This window comes from Ctenopharyngodon idella, chromosome 23 (genome assembly GCF_019924925.1).
Source record: "Ctenopharyngodon idella isolate HZGC_01 chromosome 23, HZGC01, whole genome shotgun sequence".
Lineage (NCBI taxonomy): Eukaryota > Metazoa > Chordata > Actinopteri > Cypriniformes > Xenocyprididae > Ctenopharyngodon > Ctenopharyngodon idella.
The window spans coordinates 2,653,635-2,675,304 of NC_067242.1; the positions used below are offsets into that span (position 1 = coordinate 2,653,635).

At 35.5% G+C, this 21,670-nt stretch overlaps 1 protein-coding gene across 1 annotated transcript in view; it reads right to left on the bottom strand.

Moving 5' to 3' along the window:
- The window catches only part of ccny (cyclin Y), a 62,851-nt gene extending 41,523 nt beyond the window's left edge, over positions 1-21,328 (bottom strand). Inside the window, 1 exon segment of the mRNA XM_051881971.1 lies at positions 20,743-21,328. Coding sequence (XP_051737931.1) covers positions 20,743-20,896 — 154 coding nt within the window. The 5' untranslated portion in view covers positions 20,897-21,328.
- Positions 21,329-21,670: the final 342 nt, after the last annotated feature.

Genomic DNA, 21,670 nt, shown 5'->3' on the forward strand with positions numbered 1-21,670 from the left:
CAATCGAGCTTCACACATATGCTGAGTGTGTGTGTGAATGTCTGTGTGTGTGTCTGTCTGTGTGTGTGTGTCTGTCTGTGTGTGTGTGTCTGTCTGTGTGTGTGTGTCTGTCTGTGTGTGTGTGTGTGTGTGTGTGTGTGTGTGTGTGTGTGTGTGTGTGTGCGTCAATGAAAAAGGGAGAGTAGGACACATTTCATAACTGTAATAAGACCATTTTGAAATATTAAATAAGCAGTAGAAAGCTCAGCATAATAAAGTATAATTAATATCAACAAATGAATCATTTGAAATAAAATATTATACTCGCAGCAATTATCATGGTTCAAGCGCTTTTAAGGCATTTAAGCACATGCGTAAAAAAGGTATTATGTTTTATTTAGCAAGCCTGTAACTCGATCATAGATGGAAAAGACCATTTACAGCAAATACAGGCAAATGTCCATAAGAAATATATGGTTTTTAAAGCCTTTTAACAGTTATCGAGGTTGAGCCAAAAACCTAGGACTAGTTTTTGAAATAATCTCCAATATTTAACAAACAATTCGATGGATAGAGGTGGTCCTAGAGGCAAAGTCGCTCAGAATGAGGAGCTCTACCATGTGGTATGAATGTCGTGGGCGTGTGCCAAAAATTGAGTGATACATGATCCTTTACGCACATGAAAAACGCAAAGGCACAATTTCTTTTGAATTTCTCACAGGCCCAGCGAGTTTCGTTCCGATCAGCCTCCGTTAACCTTGTCTGATAGCTGCTCAAATTCATGTTTTTTGAACATCAATATCCTCATAGACAGTCATGGCACCTCGGACAATGACACTGCACGCCAATTTTCAAGTCAATCGGACTAACGATAAAGTAGTTATAGCCGTTTTCAGGTTTTTTTTAATGCTATAGCACCACCAAGTGGCCAGTTGCTGTGTCCTTTTTTACTCAACCACAAAATGAGCTCTTACGTAGCTGTGCTGAGTTTGATGAAAATATCTCATTCCATTCACGAGTTATAGCCATTTTAGTAAAAGTGGCTCAACCCACTTCGAATGTTTTGGCAGGCCCTTAGGGACCGTGAATCGAAATTTGAATTTTTTTGTTCAGAATCTTGCTGCACTGGTTTGGTTCCGATCGGACCAAAAACCTAGGACTAGTTCGCAAAAGTAGGTTCTTTCAAAAAAATCAAAATACCCGAAAATTTCGCCAGGCTGATCAGGGGCAAGCCTTGGAGACGTTGTAGACGGTGTGAGTACTACCAGCCCTCAAAGTTTCAAGTCTCTACGGCTTATTCCCACTTGACCACCATTGTCTACATTGTGTTCGCTAACAGCTGCACCACATCTTCAACACTAAAAACAGTTTTACATCCAAGTGATCTGACTGAAAATTAGATAACTAGAATATAGCACATTTCCTAATGGCTGACTAGACAGTAAAAAACACGTTGCATTATGCAATCAGGCGTTAAGAAACTTGCACTGATTGTACTGATAAGGTTACTATGTAATTTTAGTGAAGTATCAGCTGACAGTAACCATGTGTAATCTGTGAGATCTTGACTGAATCCTGGAGGCTTTATTTTCAGTAACTTGAGGAATTGTTTTCCTATTGCAGTGTGTGTGTGTGTGTGTATGTGTGTGTGTGTGTGTGTGTGTGTGTGTGTGCGTGCGTGTGTGCGTGCGTGTCATGCTGTTAAGGAAGCAGTTCTTACTGTGATGCCATCTGTGCCAGCGCCACCCTGTCTTCCTGACATTTAAACTCGGCAACACAATACGCACACTATACACATTACACACTAACACATTCAAGAGTAGAGCTGTGTTAATAGCACGATATGTCAACAGAATGAACAAAATCAGAATTACAATTGCCACAGTGGAAGATGACATATGACAAAGTGACAAAATAGCTGCAATGTAATTAATAAATTATATCTATATCTATCTCTATCCATCTATCTATCTATCTATATTATATATATATATATATATATATATATATATATATATAAAATCTGATTACCTAACTCGCACTACTTAATGCATTATTCCCAACACTGTGTGTGTACCATTCAAAAATTGGTTAAGATTTTTTTTTTTTTTTTTTTTATGATCACCAAGACTGGAGCTATTTGATCATAAATGCAAGAAAAATAGCAATATTGTGAAATATTATTGCAATTTAAAAGAATTGTTTTCTCTTTGAATATTTAATCTAATCCAATTTATTCCTGTGATCAAAGCTGAATTTTCAGCATCATTACTCCAGTCTTCAGTGTCACATGATCCTTCAGAAATCATTCTAATATGATGATTTGCTGCTCATTAAACATTTATTACTATTATCAATGTTGAAAACAGTTGTGTTGCTTCACATTTTTGTGGAAACGAAAGTTAGTAGACAGCATTTATTTCAAATAGAAATCTTTTGAAACCTTATAAATGTCTTTACGGTCTCTTTTAATCCATTTAATGCATCATTGTTGAATAAAATAAACCAATTTCTTAAATATACATCTTACTGACCACAAACTTATGAGCAGAAGTGTATTAATATAAAACCTTTCTAGCATACTTATTGTTGCTCATATTATGCTTAGTTTTATCTTTTCAAATTGCTCTTTCCTGTTTATTTGAACCAATTATTCTTTTTCTAATTAAATATAATTATATTTAATGCTGATCTCAATTCAGGTCATCAGAGGTGCTCCAAACATGTTTAGTAGCCACACCCCCTTTATGCATATTAATGAGGGCTTCCCTTTCATGTGCCATCTCCTCACCCAACAACACCAAGCAGCTGCACTGATGTCATGGGAATAAATCCTGCTCTCCTAAAAACAATAATCATTTGAGAATACCGTTTTCGCTCCTGTGTGGCACAGACTCAGAAAAATGTATTCCATTTCTTTAATGTCTCACTTCTGAACCTCTTCACTCTTGATATTTAAGTGAATTTAAACACTTGACGGATAACCTTTGTGAGTCACTTGAGAATATTAGACTTCAGCTAAACAGGCTGCAGAGTTTAGAGTCAGAAAACATATGCAAACAATAAGAGCAAATATTGACGCAAAAAACGCTCTGAGGGAGGAAATTCTGGGCACATATCCTACACTGATTAGCGTCAGCCCAAAGTGCCATGCATAATTACTAGAATGCAAGCTCCGCCTCCCCATGAGATGCTTGAGAGACGGGATGTGTTTCCATAGCGCTGTAAATGGAGGAGGGGAGACGCCTTACTGTAGCGATGTTACAGAGAGAAAGAGGATACTCAAGGGAAGAGAGGCTAGACAGGAAGAAAATAGCTGAGCTCTGAAGCAGGGGGGATTTTACCAGCTGGCTGTTGTCTGTGTGATTTAATGAAAGGGCTGTGTGATATTTATGCACGTCTCTGAAGCTGGTCTATGACTCCTACACCCACTGAACAATGGCCCCCGTGGATTCGCCCGCTGCGCATTTGATGCAGCCGCCTGCTTTTCATCGCACAAACAAAACATACAAACTCTGTGTTAAAGAGGACCTATTATACTCCTTTTCAAAATGTAAAATAAGTCTCTGGTGTCCCCAGAATGTGTCTGTGAAGTTTCAGCTCAAAATACCCCACAAATCATTTATTATAGCTTGTCAAATTTGCCCATATTTGGGTGTGAGCAAAAACACGGCGTTTTTGTGTGTGTCCCTTTAAATGCAAATGAGCTGCTGCTCCCGGCCCCCTTTCCAGAAGAGGGCAGAGCTTTAACAGCTCACGCTTCGGTTGCTCAACAACAACAAAGCTGGAGAATCTCACGCAGCCAAAATGAAGATTGTCAGTAACGGTGTTCAGCCTTACATTGTTCGAACCGGAGTCGACACTGATGGAGAGACTCAGGAAGAAGTTACAACTATTAGAATGAAACTGGACTTTTCTGAATGGTTAGTGGATAAATTTATGTAGTTGCTGTGGAGTGTGGAATGTGTCGTCATGTTCATCTTTTGTGTAAATCCAGCGTTGAATTGACCCTCGTTTGTGAAGCAGTCCGGCGTAAAATTACAGCATGTCAACAACACTCTACTACAACTCTTCCTCTTCTCTAAAGCAGCCCAACATGGCCTCACCCCCTTTGTTGCATGTTCTCGGGGGCGGGGTTTATGTAAATTTTGGGTTTTGTGATGTCACCAACCCGGTTTGTTGTAGTTGAACTTTGAGCGTTGTAACTTTGCAGATGTTGTTTAAGCTCAAATAGCAACATTACACACTAACTAAAGTTTAAAAAGTGAAATCATAATCAAGGTCCCCTTTAAAGGAGTAGTTCAAATCAACATCATTTATTCAAACTCCAAGTTTCAAAATAAAAGTGCAGAGAACTCATGCATTAGTGGGCGACCGATATTGATCGTTTGATGGCCGATGGCGATATCTGAGGGTGTGTTCACACTTGTAGATCAGTTCTCTTTGTTCTTTTGATCCGGACCAAAGAAGAAAATTATACATTTTGTCCTGGTTCGCTTAGCATTCACACGGTCATTTTTAACACTGAGCCTAAAGACAAAACAAACAGACAAACAAAATCACAAAAATCCGGCGGTGTGCATCCTCTTCTGATGATGAAATTCACGTCACGCGCACTGTACGCTGACCCTTGCAATGGTCGTAAAAAGTGAAGTATACTTTGGGCTTTAGGGTCGCATCTTGTGACATCACATCCTGTTTTTGATTTGTTTAGATGTCTTTGGTCTGTGTTGCGATCATATTTCAGTCGAACCATGCCAAAGTTCATTTGAAAGCGGACCAAATCCCCTTGAAAAGGTGGGTCTCAATCAGCTTGTTTGGTGCGCACCATGGTTCGGATGGCAGCGTTCACACTTATTCAAATGAACCGCACTAACAGAGCAATCGCACCAGGGCTCATTTTATTTGAACCAAACCTGCCAAGTGTGAACATTTCATATGCCATTCACTTTCTTTATCAGCTCTGTATTAGGATGGGTGCTCAGATGCTCATGCGTTGGCGTTCTCAGCACTTTCAAAATAAAGTCTCGCTCCCGACACATCGGCCAAAGAGTGAAACCTATCGGCTGATGCCGATGATTGAAAAAAGTCAAATATCGGCTGTTATATCAGTCTTGCAATATCGGTCGACCACTAATACAATAGCTTAGTGTGAAGAACGGCCGAATATTTTTATTATCATACAGGTTTGAGTAATTAATGACATATTTTTCATTTTGGGCCAACTATCCCTTTAACTACTAAAGAATTTTGCAGACCAGTGCAAATAACCTATATGCCTAATGTTTACTGTGGAGATCAGAAGAGCTGTCTCTGAACATTCAGCTCACGGTCATTTGGCTTCACAAAAACAAGAGAGAGGTTTGAGAGGGTTTATTTGGTTATAGCACATGGACCTTTGGAAGTGGATACCATTAGCATAATGACTATGCATACAAACAGCCTGATTCTGATTCATTTCTGATTCATTTGGCCCTCAATGCTGGGCCTTTTGCCTAATGAAATAAATGAGTCTCTCTCTCTGGGGAGAAAACATAATAAAAAGATGCAGCGGTTGATGTGCTGAAATAAAACAGATAATTTCAACTCTGAAACATATTTTAACAAATATGTGTAAACATAATTGCTATATATTAGTGCACCTAGTCTAAATATCTACAAAATCACTGCAGTTGGGCTAATGAACTATATTACTTTGTGAAATATTGTGATTATTATTAACACATTTTATGTTGCTCTTTTTGATATTACTAATATAAAATATAATATAATACAATATAATATATCTCTTCTGCTCACAAAGGCTGTGACTGTTTCATTAAAAATACAATAAAAACATTATATTGTGAACTATTATTACAATTTAAAATAACTATTTTCTATTGTAATATATTTTAAAATATAATTTATTCCTATGATGATAAAGCTGACTTCATTACATCATTACTCCAGTCTTCAGTGTCACATGATCCTTCAGAAATCATTCTATAATGATGATTTGCTGCTCAAGACGCATTATTATTGTCATGCTGAAAATTATCATGTTGATGTTTTTGCTGATTAATATTTTTGTGGAAACATTTTTTTCAGGATTCTTTGATGAATAGAAAGTTCAAAAGAACAGCATTTCTTTGAAACAGACTTTTTGTAACAATGTACAAGTCTTTACTGTCACTTTTGATCAATTTAATGCATTCTTGCTGAATAAAAGTATTAATTTACTGAAAAAAAAAAACAAACACTGACCCCAAACTTTTGAACAGTGGTGTATATATTTATGTTTTATATCAAATTATTAAATCATTTAATGAGATCTTTAAGCATGGCAAAATCACAACTACACTTTTGTGGGTTATTGTTTAATTTAACTTTCTAAATGATGTATGGTGTATTTATAGCATTACAAAAAAAAAAAAAAAGTGCTGCAGCTTTCTAACAACTGATATTATTAATCCCTCTGCTCTGACCAAAAGGCTTCCCACAAAAGATCAAACACACTGTCTCAAATTTCAAATGGTTTGATTATTTGTTAGTATGTCAAAAGTCAAATTCCTCAAATAAGGCTGCAGTTTAGCCTGAAGGCCTTGTCTTATGTGTGAAAAATATATCACGTGTACAGACTGATGCTGAAAGAACAGGCACCCTCTCCCACATTCACTGATCTTCCCACGACTGCTTTACAGGAGGATCTCACAAAACCCATCCTTTGAAAATGCAGTGCAATGACGAGACTTTAAGCAGAGCCACCCAGCGCCCCAGGGTTCCCTCCTCCTCCTCCTGCTGCTGCTGCTTTTACGAGTCATATCCATTCCCACAATCCTTTTCAAAAGCCCAACTTTTATGTGTTTCCTGTAAAGGGCACACTTTTAATCTTTTCCCAACATTCACCCTCTGAAACCTAGTCACTGAGTTCCACATGTGTAAGCAGATCATGGTTAAATATGAATACGACATTTATTGTGAATGTAATTTACCCACATAAACACAAACATATATAAAAGTTTGGGGTCTGTTAGTATTTTTTAAGAAAGTAATACTTATCTTAATCAAGTAATTAATTAAACTGATCAAAAGTGACAGTAAAGACATTTATAATGTCAATAATCTGTCACACATCTCCATTGAAGAATCAGTTATGATCATCTTTGATATTCCAAGAGTAGTAAATCAGTTTTAAGATGCTTTCCTGCAGCAAAATGTAACTTTGTAACTTTGCAGACATTGTTTATGCTCAAACAGCAACATTACACACTAACTATAATCAACCACCCCTTTAAAACGTAATAAGCAGCAAAAGAGAACTTATTTCGCTATATACGCGCACTGTCTGAGAGATGTGCGCACATGAAGCTGCTGCTCATAGAGCGTGTGAGTACTGAACGGAGTTCTTTTTGCCACCTATTTGGACTTCAACAGTTAAATACACATACGCATGTGTCTGTCTTTGCAAGTATCCTCATAAACACAGTCATTTTTGTCTTAAGTTGAGAAAGAAAACGCATGTGTAACAGTATATTGGATCTGTGCATTCGGTCTTAAAGTGACAGCAGCCTAATAAACCTGCTGCTGTCTGTCATTAATATTAATCAAACGGCAATAATAAATAAATAAATAAAATCTCTTCACGGATTTACTTTTGTCTCACTTTAATGAGACTAAATGTATATTTGATTTACACAGTGATGATATGCAGTGTTATATATATATATATATATACACACACACATACACATTTGATTATACTATTTATGTAGGCTAGTATTTCTTATTTCTAGTGCTTGAAGTTTTTCAGGTAGGTATATTTCTTTGTTTAATTGTAGTTTGTTGTCGTATTTGCTTGTAATTAGCTTGTTTGTTCTTATTTTATCACTGACTGTTTACTTGTCTTCAGTAAGCTTGAGAGATTTTTTATTAGTATTTTTTTTTTTTGTGTGATATTGAAATTATTGACAAGAATTATGAAACTTTAATGGTATCAAAAATTGATGACATAACCTTATTTATAACAAACAAACAAACAAAAAAACTATATTGTGATATATATTGTTATCATGAAATAAAATAAAATTTCTCATATTGTGATGTAAGATTTTGGTCATATCACCCACCCCTGAAGAAAGAGGGGCATCCGCTGACCTACAAGAGTGAATCTGTGAAAAGTGTTTTACAAAGAGGTCAGCTGTCCATGTGTATGCAGATAAGTTCAGCCCAGACCGTCTACAGACCTACTTAGAAAAGTAGGGAAAGAGATATAACCATAGATGTGGACAGAACCGCTTTTGAAACAAATGAAACACAAGAACACTGAATTATTAAAAAGCATCAACCAGCAAAGAGATACAAAGCTACGAAGCTACTGGGGGAAGTAGTGCTGGGTGATAAACTGAATATTTATGACACACAATATTATTTAATTATTACAACATTAACCTACATCATGAATACAGCAATCATTTTAATTTGCTTTTTATTTGGCTATTAAAATTCCAATTTTAAAATTTAAAGATTGCACTCACTCCTCCGGTCACTCATAAATATGATGAACACCAAGACAAACATATTTTAATGTCTCAGAATCAGAAACACCTCTCAGTAGCCAAAATGTATACGGATTTGATTTGGTTAAAGAGTGCAAAACATAAATTCAATGATTCAGTAGCATCTTTACTTGAAAATGTTAATGATAGTCACGGTGTGGTATGTTATATTATTAAAAAGATTTAATAAAATATGCATTACTGTTCAGAAGTTTGAGGCGAGTACGGTTTTATTAATAGGATGCATTAAATTGATTAAAAGTGACAGTAAAGACACTTTTTATGATGTTACAAAAGATTTCTACTTCAAACAAACTTTCAATACATCAAATAATTCTGACATTTTTTTTTAAGGTAACACTTTCGTTTAGGGTCCAATTCTCACTATTAACTAGTTACTTATTAGCATGCATAGTAGAATATTGGCTGTTTATTAGTACTTATAAAGCACATATTAATGCCTTATTCTGCATGGTCATATTCTACATCCCTTAATCCTACCCAATACCTAAACTTAACAACTACCTGAATAAATATTAATATTTAGTAATTAGGAGTTTATTGAGGTAAAAGTCGTAGTTAATAGTGAGAATTGTACCCTAATCTAAAGTGACCTTTTTTATTATGGTTTCCTATTTTTGACATTGATAATAGTATGAAATGTTTCTTGAGCAGCATATCAGCATATTGGAATGATTTCTGAAGAATCATGTGACAATAACATTATTCCTTGAACTCATATTGTGAAAAAAGTTTAAAATAATGGCTGCTTGAAAATTCAGCTTTGCCATTACAGGTATGAATAACATTTTAAAATATATTCAAATAGAAATTGTATAATATTTCACAATATATTTTATTTTTGTACACTACACTTGTACACTAGTAAATTGGTATACTTTAAAACTATTTTTACTCAGAAATTGCTAGTAAATTTCACAGATTTACAAATTACAAATAAATAGCAAGTAACACATTGAATTAATCATGAAATTTTGTAAAATATAACATTATTGTAAAACATAATATTTGTTTTATTTATAACTTTGGAAAATCATTTTTACAGTGTAGTTTTGATCAAATAAATGCAGCCATGGTGAGAATAAGAGACTATTAAAAAAAATTAAAATTTATATATATATATATATATATATATATATATATATATATATATATATATATATATATATATATATATATATATATATTTCCCAAACATTTTAATAGTAGTGTGTAAGTAAATATCGAATTAATGATACAAATAAAAAAAATATAATTAAACATAAAAACCTATCTTCATTATTTATTTATACTAGATTTCTATTGTATTTTACAATTTACTAAAATCACATTATTTTGATAAAAAAAAAAGAAGAAGGAAAAAAAAAAAAAAAAAACTTAAGCAACTTCTGAACAAATATTGAGATTCTGAATGTCATAAAATTGCTAACATATAAAAGCAATATTTTATTAGCTATATCACCCAGTCCCATGGAAGACTTTTGAGTACTATTTCACAAAAACCCATCAAACCCGCACATTTCTGCAGCAAAATGAAAAAATCCACCACACAACACAACACAACACACGGACACGGCTGAGGGAGGAAAAACAATGCACTTCCTGTATGTCATTTCCTTCAGAGGACAAAAATCACAATGAGTAAACCACCACAGGACCCCGCAAAATGTCAAACGGGAGTCGGGTCCATGACTAAGAGTGAAAGTGATTAAGAACGATTAGAGAGCGTTTTTTTGTTGAAGCACTTTAATTTCTGCTGAGATTCGTCATCAGCTAACGCAGTCAGCAGTGCAGGTCAGCAGTCTTTCCACATTCACAGCCCGTCTCATATTTACTCTCTTATCTAGCTTTGGCATACTCACACTTTCCTCCACTCAATTCAACACTATTGCTTCAGAGACATTCTCTGATTCAAACCTCAGTAGTAAAAATGCTGACAAGATTCTGAATCAGCCACTTTAAATAGTCAATTTTCAATGAACTAGATACGTTTCCGCTATCACTCAGAAACATGCATGCGTAGCATTTTATAATACAATATTATTTATAATATAATATAAAACATTTCCTTGATCTCATTAGTGGCACAAATGCTAGTAAACTTAACAGACAATTACAAAGAAATAGCATGTAACACAATTAAGCATGAAGTTTTGAAGTAGAAAAACTGAAATACTATTTTCTTGTAAAACCTACTGCAGTGACCTTTGTTTTATTTACAATTTATTTTTATTTATTTATTTTATTACAGGATGCAACAACAACAGATGAATGCTTGTGTGAAAGGGTTAAGAGATACATGCAACTCTAGTTACAAAGGATACAAAAACATTTCTATTACTCATAACATCTGGAGAGAAATAGCACAGACATTGGGCAAGGATGAAACTCTGTAGTGTGCATGTGTCGAGCACCTGTGTTCAAAGGTCAAATGAACTATACTTTGAATGGCCATGTGACGCATATGCTAAGAGTTCTTAAAGCTGTATTCTTTGGGTTTAAAACTTCTCATGTGTCCATTCACTTCCTGTACGGTGCATCCCGTACTGTCTGTGTCTCTGTGCTAATCCAGAGGGATTTTAAAACACTGCTAATCTCCCGACCTGTGCTCTGCTGCAATAGCAGGAATTAACACAAATCTCCCTATCATTTCTGCCAGAGAAAATATGAGCCCTGAATGTTGGCTAAAATTAGCCTTGTTTGAGCTCACTCCCCCTCATGTGACATCAGATGATTTAGAACGGAATCTTCAAATAGAATATGTTTGTCATTTCTTTATTTTCACCTTCCAGATTTCTTTGTGTTGGTTTCTTTTCAGTGATTTTTTCCATCAGTAGCAGTATAAGACGAACTCTGAGAAGAAAAGGTTCTTATATAGAGCCTTAAAGGGTTCGGTCAGGCGCTTCACATATACAACTTTTGGGGGTTCCCTTCATGAGATCGTTTTATGGATTTAGTAAGTTAATTAATTTTATTTAATTCATTTTAAGCTAATTATATTCAATGAATTAAACAGCTTGTAAACATACTTTATCATAGAGCTGCACAATTTTTTGGTTTCAAACAGAGATCACAATTCTCCAATGATTCTGAACAGACAACTATATCACAAAATAACTAGAGGTTCTGACAAATGTTAATTGCTGCAGATTATTTAATTAAAATGTTCAATGAATCTGAATTAATTATTTAAAAAAAAAAAAATCAGTTTGAATGAATGATTCAGGGACTTATAAATACTTCATTACTGGGCGAATCAGTGTTTTTTGGACGAATCTCGAATGATTCAATGACAAATACTCACTTGTCACTTGTCGCCACCTACTAGTGTAATTATTTAATTGACAATCTTTATTTGAAGAGTCAAGATACTTTCAAAAGGTGATTTACTCGCTTCGGTGGACATCAGTGTTTATATCCAAGCTATAAACTTTTATCCCAGTTCTTCTTTGATAATATGAATATTTGTAACAGAAATAATGATACTCTGTGGTTGAAAAGACTGTTCATACCTAAACATGACAACAGCTCTCTCTGGCTCAGCAGCAGCGCCGACACAGCTACTGAACATTCTGGTGTGATTTTGTTAAAAGTTTAATAGTAACAGGTGTCATTTGTCAATCGCTTTTAATGATTAATTGTGCAGATCTGCATGGTAGTGAGTAGGCCTGGGACAATAAATCATTGCAATAAATCGAGAAATGATTGTGGATTGATTCTGAGATTTTCCAAATACATCACAATTCTCTCTCAAAGCGATTCTGAGCTCAGGAGCAAAAATCTGCCTTAAAACTTGAAAGAAATAATTATAGATATCGACTGATATGACAATTTATTGTGATAATGTTTTTGGCCAGCCCAATATCGCCCAGCCCTACTTAGGAGTATGTGCCACAGCTACTGAACAGAGGAGAACGCCTGGAGTATTTAGACACTGCTTCAAGAGAACAAGACTAATGAAGAGAAAAATGTGAGGCAGGCAACAAGAGTAATGTTTCACATCGGGGGTGACTTGGGGAAAGTGAAACGTGGAATTTTCTGGATAGACGCTTCGGGGTTGAAAGTCAGCAGTTCTAATGTCTGACTTCGAGTCACACTTTTGGAGGGTCACAGCTCTAAACACAAGCCTAAGGCAGTGCACTCGCAAACAAATGCCCTACTGTACTGCACTCTCCATCATGCTAGAGTCACATTGCATTGCAGGACTGGCGTGTCAACAGAATAGATGTTGTAGGGAATCATATGAACGTGGAAAGGTGTAAACCAGGGACGCTTAAACTGTGCAGCTCATGAACCATGCGGGGCGATCAGGGGCCAATGAATTAAATGACCTGGTAATAGTAATAATACTTTCATTTCCACATCCACATCTAACAACGACGGCTGTGTTGTCGCCTCACATTTTTATCAACTCATTTATCAAAACAGTCTCAAGTCTACAAAAGGACTTTCATTTCCCAGTAGTTAATAGGTGCTTTCACACATACAACTTTTTTTGTAAATTTAATGCCATTTTATTTATGTAAAGGCCTTGTGCGAACAGAACCTGATGTTGAAATGTCGGCAAATCAGTTCAAGCAATCTGCCAGCTAAAGAAGCTGTTTCTTTTCCGAATTTCAACTGAGGACACAAACAGGATGCAGAATTGCAATTCAAATTTGAATTTAAAGTCCCCCTGAGGAAATCAAGTTTTTAATGTTGTTTAGCTATATGTCTATGTGGGGTTTTTAATATAATTTAAGACAAACCATGTGCAAATTCAAAAGTCAGCACCACTGCTGAGTATTTTCTCTTTAAAACTGCAGTGATCTAAAGACAGTTTCAAAAACGCGGTTTGAAATCGCTGGTGTTTCTTACGTGTCAAACTACCTTGTAACCAATCACGTCAACATGGGGGCGGGCTTTAGCATATCATTAACTATGACCGCAATGAAGCAGTGGAGTCTCAAGAAAAGGTTATCCCGGTATATTTTTCTGCTGATATGAAAAATCGGGTAGATTTAGCAATGTAGCGGGTGTATGATATATATATTACGATGTTATGATGAATATGCCTTTCTCCACTGATGTTCTAAGGTGTTCAAAGCATTTTTAAGGATACCGATTTTTAGAAAACAGCTGTCTTACTCGGGAACATGGTTTGTGTAACATTAGCAACACATTATTAGCTGTTTGATAACAGTCAAGCAAAAGTCTAATCATATTAATTACTGTGTTAGGGCTGCACGATTATGACAAAAATCATAATTGTTTGAAGCAATAATCATTTTTTGCTTGGTCTGCTCAAAGTCGCGCTGGATTTTCTCCTTAGCGTAAGGTTGAGAGGTCCATCTATCACTCTTTTCCATGTTTGTAGAGTTAGTTCGTGGAGTAAATATATAGGCTGTGGTGTTGTCACGATACTGGAATTTCGGTAACACTTCAGTATAGGGAACTATTAACTATTAACTATGACTTTTCCCTCAATAAACTTCTAATTTACTGCTTATTAATAGTTAGTAAGGTAGTTGTTAAGTTTAGGTATTGGGTAGGATTATGAAGGTAGAATAAGCTCATGCAGAATAAGGCACCAATATGTGCATAATAAGTACTTATAAATAGCCAATATTTTAGTTATATGCATGCTAATAAGCAACTAGTTAAAAGACCCTAAAATAAAGTGTTACCGGAATTTCTAACTTCGATACAATACCTTGAAAAGTACCGATATTCGATACCATTTGATACCATGGGGGGGGGGGGACAATGTATATACTGTCATATAGATATTTTTAATATTTTTTCTTTTTTTGTCCGTCAATTAAAAGTCTAGGCAATCAAAAATTTCTTCTGAAGAGATCACTTTATATGATAAAGCTTTTAAGCTTTTTTCATATATAAACGTTGATCAGTTACCATTAGAATTATCTCACAAATATTTGCTAACTCAATGTATTTGTTTTTACAATGGGGTAATTTTGTTGCAATATCTTACACACAGCACAAGGAAGCTTCATTTCAAATGGTAAATTGAATTTAAAAAAGACAAGTAAACCGTAATAAAATAAGAACAAATGAACAAAATTACTAACAATAGCACAAATAAATACAATTAGGATAAAGATAGAAATTAAATAGACTGCTTTCTTTTTTTCAGGTAGGTCTAACAGTAGTGAACAGGTAAGAAACTGAATAAAGAAACAAAGTAATCAAATGTAAAATAACATTAGATAATCTTCATTGTAAAAATTAAATACAGATTAATCAATTAAAGTTACAGAAGTTTATCAGTCAAGAGCAATAAGTGATTTTTTTTCTTTGTTTTTTGTTGTTTGATTAACATTAACATCACAGAGAGCGGCACGTTTATTCGGCTACTGTCCCTTTAAGACATGATGAACGCACGGGCACATTCTTCCTGAACTGTTTTACGTTAATACTCACCAATATGGGCATTGTGACATTGTTTCTGAGTGTATTTCACCATTAATAAACCGTGAAAAAGAGATTATTTTGGCACTTGTATGTCAAAGATGTTAAAAAAAAAATTGTAAAAAGTGATACCATTGTGCTGCGTTTACCTCTGTAAGTTGACCGAGCGGCTCTCTGAGCTCGTGCGAGTGAGTGGAGGCGTGGCTAATTAGCATATTCATAAATCTGCATATACTGCATAGACATGGTGGGGCAATGATTTGGCCCATAGGCCAGACTTCGAGTATCCCTGGTATAAACAGATATCTAGCAGTTAAGAACATAAATCAAACCAAGTGTCTGGAACTCTTACTGGGGGGATTTTATTGTTCCAGTCAAAATTCAAACAATATCAAGAATAGCTAAGAAACAAACTAGCAGACCATATGGCAAACAACACATAATCCTGTTAGCTCTTAAGACGCGTGCCTTAGTTTCTCGCTCTTTACACTCTCCTGTTACAAGCTGTCTATTCTTTAAGAAGAAATATTCAGTGGTTTAGACCTCACAGACTGTCTGTTGCACAAAAACATGGTAAAATCTCAAAATTGCAAGCTCTAATCTGATGGCGAGCTGCCACTCAGTTTTAGGGAGATAGAGTGGACAGGTTTTAACACTTCAGTATGGGGAACACATATTCACTATTAACTACAACTTTTGCCTCAAACTCCTAATTTGTCTCCTTATTAATAGTTAGTAAGGTAGTTTTTGTAGCATTTAAGTTTAAGTATTGTAGGATTATGGGATGTAGAATAAGGTCAAGCAGAATAAGGCATTAAAATGTGCTTTATAAGTAACTAATAAACAGCCATTATCCTATGCAAGCTTATAGGCAACTAGTTAAATTTGCATATGCAAATTTACATTTGCATATGACTGCCTCCAGAGCAAGACGTCGACGAATAGTTATACATCATTGCACCTCAGGCTCCGCCCACTGGCATTCAGTCACTTAATGGCTGACATTTGCCTACACTGGATGTGAGTGTCGCATCAAAAGCAAATAGAAGCCATTATAATCACTGACGCTGTCTACACTGACACAGTACACAGATGCGCGTTCAGTTTCTGATGTACTCCACGCACTTGCGTCTGTCAACAACAGGACAAATGGAAGAGTGAAAGAACATTTGCTTTGACACGTCCAGTTTAAACAGCTGGTTTGCGTCTGTACAGACTTCAGAAGGAACTAGGGGTGCAACGGTTCTCGGTAAAAACAAAAAAAATCGAACCGTACCGTTCTCCACTTACGGTTCGGCACGCACTTGCCCCGCGGTTCATTTCGAATGACGACACATCTATAAGGTTTGTTGACAATAGCAACGTGTAAAACAGACAAAGTTTGGATAATGTATGTTTCAGTCTATGAATACGCATTCTGGCTTCCCGAAACGTTACAACAGCGATGGTGAAAAAGTGTGGACAAAACTGTCACTCTCTGTAAACTTGCTTCACTGCGAGTGCCGTATGCTCGAATATGAGCAGTCATTTACGGCGTCATCCCCCGGGTGTTGATGGCGCACGAGCGCAGGTGAGACCTGAATAGCGCACGTTGCTATCCGTTTAAACTAAACTCATTTAAGCCTTGCTAATTTAAACATTCAAGAGGAAGACGCGAAAGAGAACTTGCGCGCACTGTGAGAAGATTTGTGTATGCGCTCATCCGAAGCGCGCACGCCCTTTATCTCAGACAGCGCGCAAATATGGAGTTCTCTTTCAAGTCATGCGTTTGAACGGACGAATTCACACAAAAATTATGTCAATATGCCCGTCTTGGCAAGTATCCTAACAAACATAGTCGGTTATGTCTTGAGTGAACGTATAACAGTCGAAAAAATCGTGCATTATGTCTTAAAGGGAAAGAAGCCTATTCCTGCTGCCTGTGTTTTTAATGTTAATTAAACAACAAATGACAAAGAAATCACTCACTGCTCTTGACTGAATAGCTTTTGTAACTAAATAATGATTAATCTTTATTTAATTTATACAGTAAAGATAACATGCAGTGTTATTTTATATTTGATTATTTTATTCATTTTCTGTACCTGAAAACTACTGTTAGATACCTGAAAAGCACTATTTTATTTGATTCTTTGCTCTATTGTATTGATTTGTGCTGTTGCTTGTAGTTTGATTATTTGTTCTTATTTTAATTTGACAGTAGTCCTTTTTTCCCTGAACATAGCACATACCGAACCGTACCGAAACTGTGAGCCTAAAACCGTGATACAAACCGAACCTTGAGCAATTTGAACCGTTGCACCCCTAGAAGGAACCCAGCGTCGAAAACAAGTGAATTGTTTATTTTAATGGCATCCCGGATTGCGTTGGAGGACTATATGTTTGTTCGGAGCATTTTGCTTCATAATCAAGGCACAGTGTAATGGAGAGATCGCAAAGAAACTTTTGCTGACAGATGAAGCAGCAAACTGTACTGGATATGACAGCAGCTGCATCACAAACCATAAGTGATTTCATAATGCTCTGTCCGTAAATTACATTTTTTAAATGGATAATGTTTTCAAAACACTTACATACAGTAGCGAGTGGCTGTTGATACTGTTTACGCAATGACGTTAGCCAATCATAACAGTGGGCGTTTACTGACAAGCCTTAAAAGAGCCGCCCCTTAAAAACGGGTCATTTCAGACAGAGGCTCAGAATGCAGGTTGAATTTTTTTTTTTTTTTTTTTTTTTTTTTTTTTTTCGCATCTATGTTTGTTTTGTGCAAAAAAAAAAAAAAAAAACTTTATTAACATTATAAGTGAACCTCAAGGAACATATTAAAATAATAAAATCTATGTCATGAGCCCTTTAATGTTTGATGCAAAGATATACAAGCAACGTGATAACGTTGTAAAATCATTACATTATCTTGCAGTTACAATAACATGAAGAAGCTTTTCATGAATGAAAAAAATGATAACTAGAGCTCTGACACTGGTTTATTCTGTGGGATAAGGCTGATTCACACAGCAGCTGTCTGAATCACAGTGGACAGTGTTAATCACAGTACAGCTCCTCTCCCATCACAGGAGACTGGCACAGACTGACCCCGACCGCGGAAGAGTATCTTCACCCAACACAGTTCTCATCTCTGCCATGGGTGGGCTAGATATGATGAAATACGGGACTTCCTCAATTTGCAGTGCATCATAGGAGTGTGCGATAAAATGTATGTGTGTGTAAATGCACTTTGGGATTGATAGGATTCTTTCAATACACTTAAAATTGCCATCCTCAGAAGTGTGGTTATGCGCAAAAACAAAACAGGTCGCATCGCTTCCGGTTCAGGTCTTTTGTATGTGATTCGTTAAATATAGAGCCATTTTACTCAAGATACCTTCAAAGGAGCAAGCAAAGATGAGCATAACCAGTGTCCATCGCATATGCAGATTGATATCTAAAAGTTTTGTTTGTTTGTTTTTTGTCACTAACATTTAAATATTTAAATCGAATAAAATGGCAACAATAAAAATAACTAGGTATGTTAGCTGAGTCCATAGATATCACCATCATTACACAAGTCGATGCAATGAGACCTGTTTTCCTGTTTGTGTGACCTTTGGCATACAGCTTATTTAATAAATAATATAAATATGCCAACATTTGTAATTACTGTAAAGCTTTTTTTTAATTATGTTATATAATCACTCACAAAAAAAGATATTTTAGAGCTAAACAGGGTTATTTACAGTTAACCGAAATTAAACCATAAAAACTAGGCTTTGTTACTTGACATTAAATAAACATTAACTGAAATAAAATATTAAAAAAAAGCTTAAACTTAATTTATTTCAGTTATAAATAACATTCATTATTTTCATTTAGTTTAACTTATACTAAAATAATAATGTAAAACTGAAATAAAAATGTATAAAATATAAAAAAAAAAAAAACTAATAAAAACACAAAATTACTAAGACATAAAAATAAAAACTAATTCAAAATATTAATAAAATAGTATCTCAATAATACTACAATAAACAAAAGTAGAAAAAAAATAATAATATTCATTATAGAAAATTAACCTTATTATTTTCCATGCCATTTCCAGTCATTTATAAGCATTGGTCAAGAACTTAAAGTTTTATTTTGATTGTCCTCATAAAGACCAATTTCTAAGTCAAAAGATAATAACAGCAGCAGATCCATCAAATTGCATGAATTAAGCATTAATAAGCCCTTTATCAAACAATTTAAATGAACCAACATTTCGCAGCGCTAACCTACAGTATAATGATATTGATTTTTCATGCTGCAGAACTACATAAATATGATCATGTGAATCAGTAACTCTGTCCTGGATCAGCTATATCTCATATATTTGAGCTCTGCCTGCTGTCACATGACACTCTCATCAGCCTTCATCTCCTTTTAGATGTTAAATTACATTAGAACATATCTGGATCTCATCTCCACTTCAACAGATGCCCAGCGCACCGGCTGCAGTAACTGATCACATCTACAAACACTGTGAACTTAAGCTGATGCAAGATACCTCTGATCACGCACAAAAACCATATGACATCCTTGCAAATTATAACTACGATGGTACCATTATACCATGGTAACACCATGAAACAGAATGATTACCATATTCAAGTGACATGACAATAACATGGTACAAGCACTATGGTATTTTATCAACAACGCATGTCCAAAAATGTAATTATTATGGTACTATTCGTGACCCTGGACCACAAAACCAGTCATAAGTCGCACGGGTATATTTGTAGCAATAGCCAACAATACACTGTATTGGTCAAAATTATCGATTTTTCTTTTATGCCAAAAATCATTAGGATATTAAATAAAGATCATGTTCCATGAAGATATTTTGTAAATTTCCTACCGTAAATATATCAAAAAATTATTTTTGTGAGTGGATATGCATTGCTAAGGACTTCATTTGGACAACTTTAAAGGCGATTTTCTCAATATTTTGATTTTTTTTGCACCCTCAGATTCCAGATTTTCAAATAGTTGTATCTCGGGAAATTTAGTCCTATCCTAACAAACCATTTATCAATGAAAAGCTTATTATTAAGCTTCCAGATGATGTATAAATCTCAATTTCAAAAAATTGACCGGTTTTGTGGTGCAGGGTCACATTTTGTTAGCGAGTAAAACTAACTACAAAAAAGCACTACAGTATTCTACTATGGTAATACCGCAGTATGGAAATATGAGTATTCTTCAAAGTACCTTGGAGTCCAACATAAATTCTGAAGTATATGAATAGCAATATTATTATAAAGTACATTTCCAATATTATATACATAGTGGTTATACCATGGTGCATCATAAAAAAAAATACTATGGTAAAGTCCTTACTTTTATATGTATATACAGTATTTTCTATATCATATTTTGTTTTACTGCCGTAACTATGCTGTTTTGTTTAAAAAAATATGTTTTTTTTTTGTAATATAGTGACAAGACTACTGACAACAAAACACTAAAGTGCTATTAACATACGATGTGTGATTATTTTACAATAAAGTAAGGGCGTTACCATGGTACAGTGAGGTAAAACTATGGTACTTCTACCTACTATATAACTGATGCTACCGAATGACTGTCAAAAGCATACACCGTGGTATTTACCATGGTAAAGTGTCCAAATAGCACCGTACTTTTTGAATACAGAACCCTCACACGAGGGAGTTTCTCTTCAGTGAGCCGTTATTCTGGCCAACGGCCATAAATCAGACGTTAGTTGAGCGTGTGGATGATGCTGGATGACACCTACCGTCTATGTTCTCTCTGTCGCTGATGTGCTGCAGGTTGCAGCCCGTGTCCTCTCGGCTCAGCTCCGGTTCGGGCCGGTACGGCTCCAGCCTCGAGTGCGCGTTCCGCCGGAGCTTCGGGCTGGACGACACGCAGCATGATGTGCTGTTCCCCATGAGTCCCGATGCGTGCAGGTAAACAAACAGCCACGGATCGACGGAGCCCCGCCGCAGATGATGGGCGTAACAGCTGCGGATGACGGGATGAAACACGGGCTCTGCGATCTTCGAGATCACTCCCGTGCCAAACGGTCGTGTAAAGACATCAGCGTATTACAATCACGACTGTCCTCATTAAATCAACACATAATCCACGCGAGCTGCTCTAGAGGAGGTTTATGTGTGCGTATGCGCCGGTATCGGTGGGTTATTCCATTCTCACCCGTCGCAGTTACATCGCATCGTTCAGCTGTCAGTGTTTCGCCGTGCCCACGATCACACACACATATACACACACAGAGAGCACACGGAACAGCTTCCGGTTCAGCGCCTGACGTCACTCAGGACGATACATTTTGTATCTGCTTGCAAGAGATTGTAATGTAAAGACGATATTGATTGATCTCTGGAATGTTTGTCTTTTTTTATCGGTTGCATTAAACCATGTTAATCTGGTTACACACTCCTCAATGGATGAAATATATTTCTGTTTGTGCTGTTAATCATTCACATTTTACTTAAAACAAAACAAAAAACTGTTTTTAATGTACAATAATATATGCGGTATTATGTAAAAAGAGCATCATTTGGGGTTGAATATTTACATATTATAAATTATGTTTATATTTTTGTAGGTTTATATACTTTTATAGAAATATACAATATATTTGCTCTATATATATATATATTTGCAATCTACAATATATTTGCTTTACCCTGTAAAACCTATTA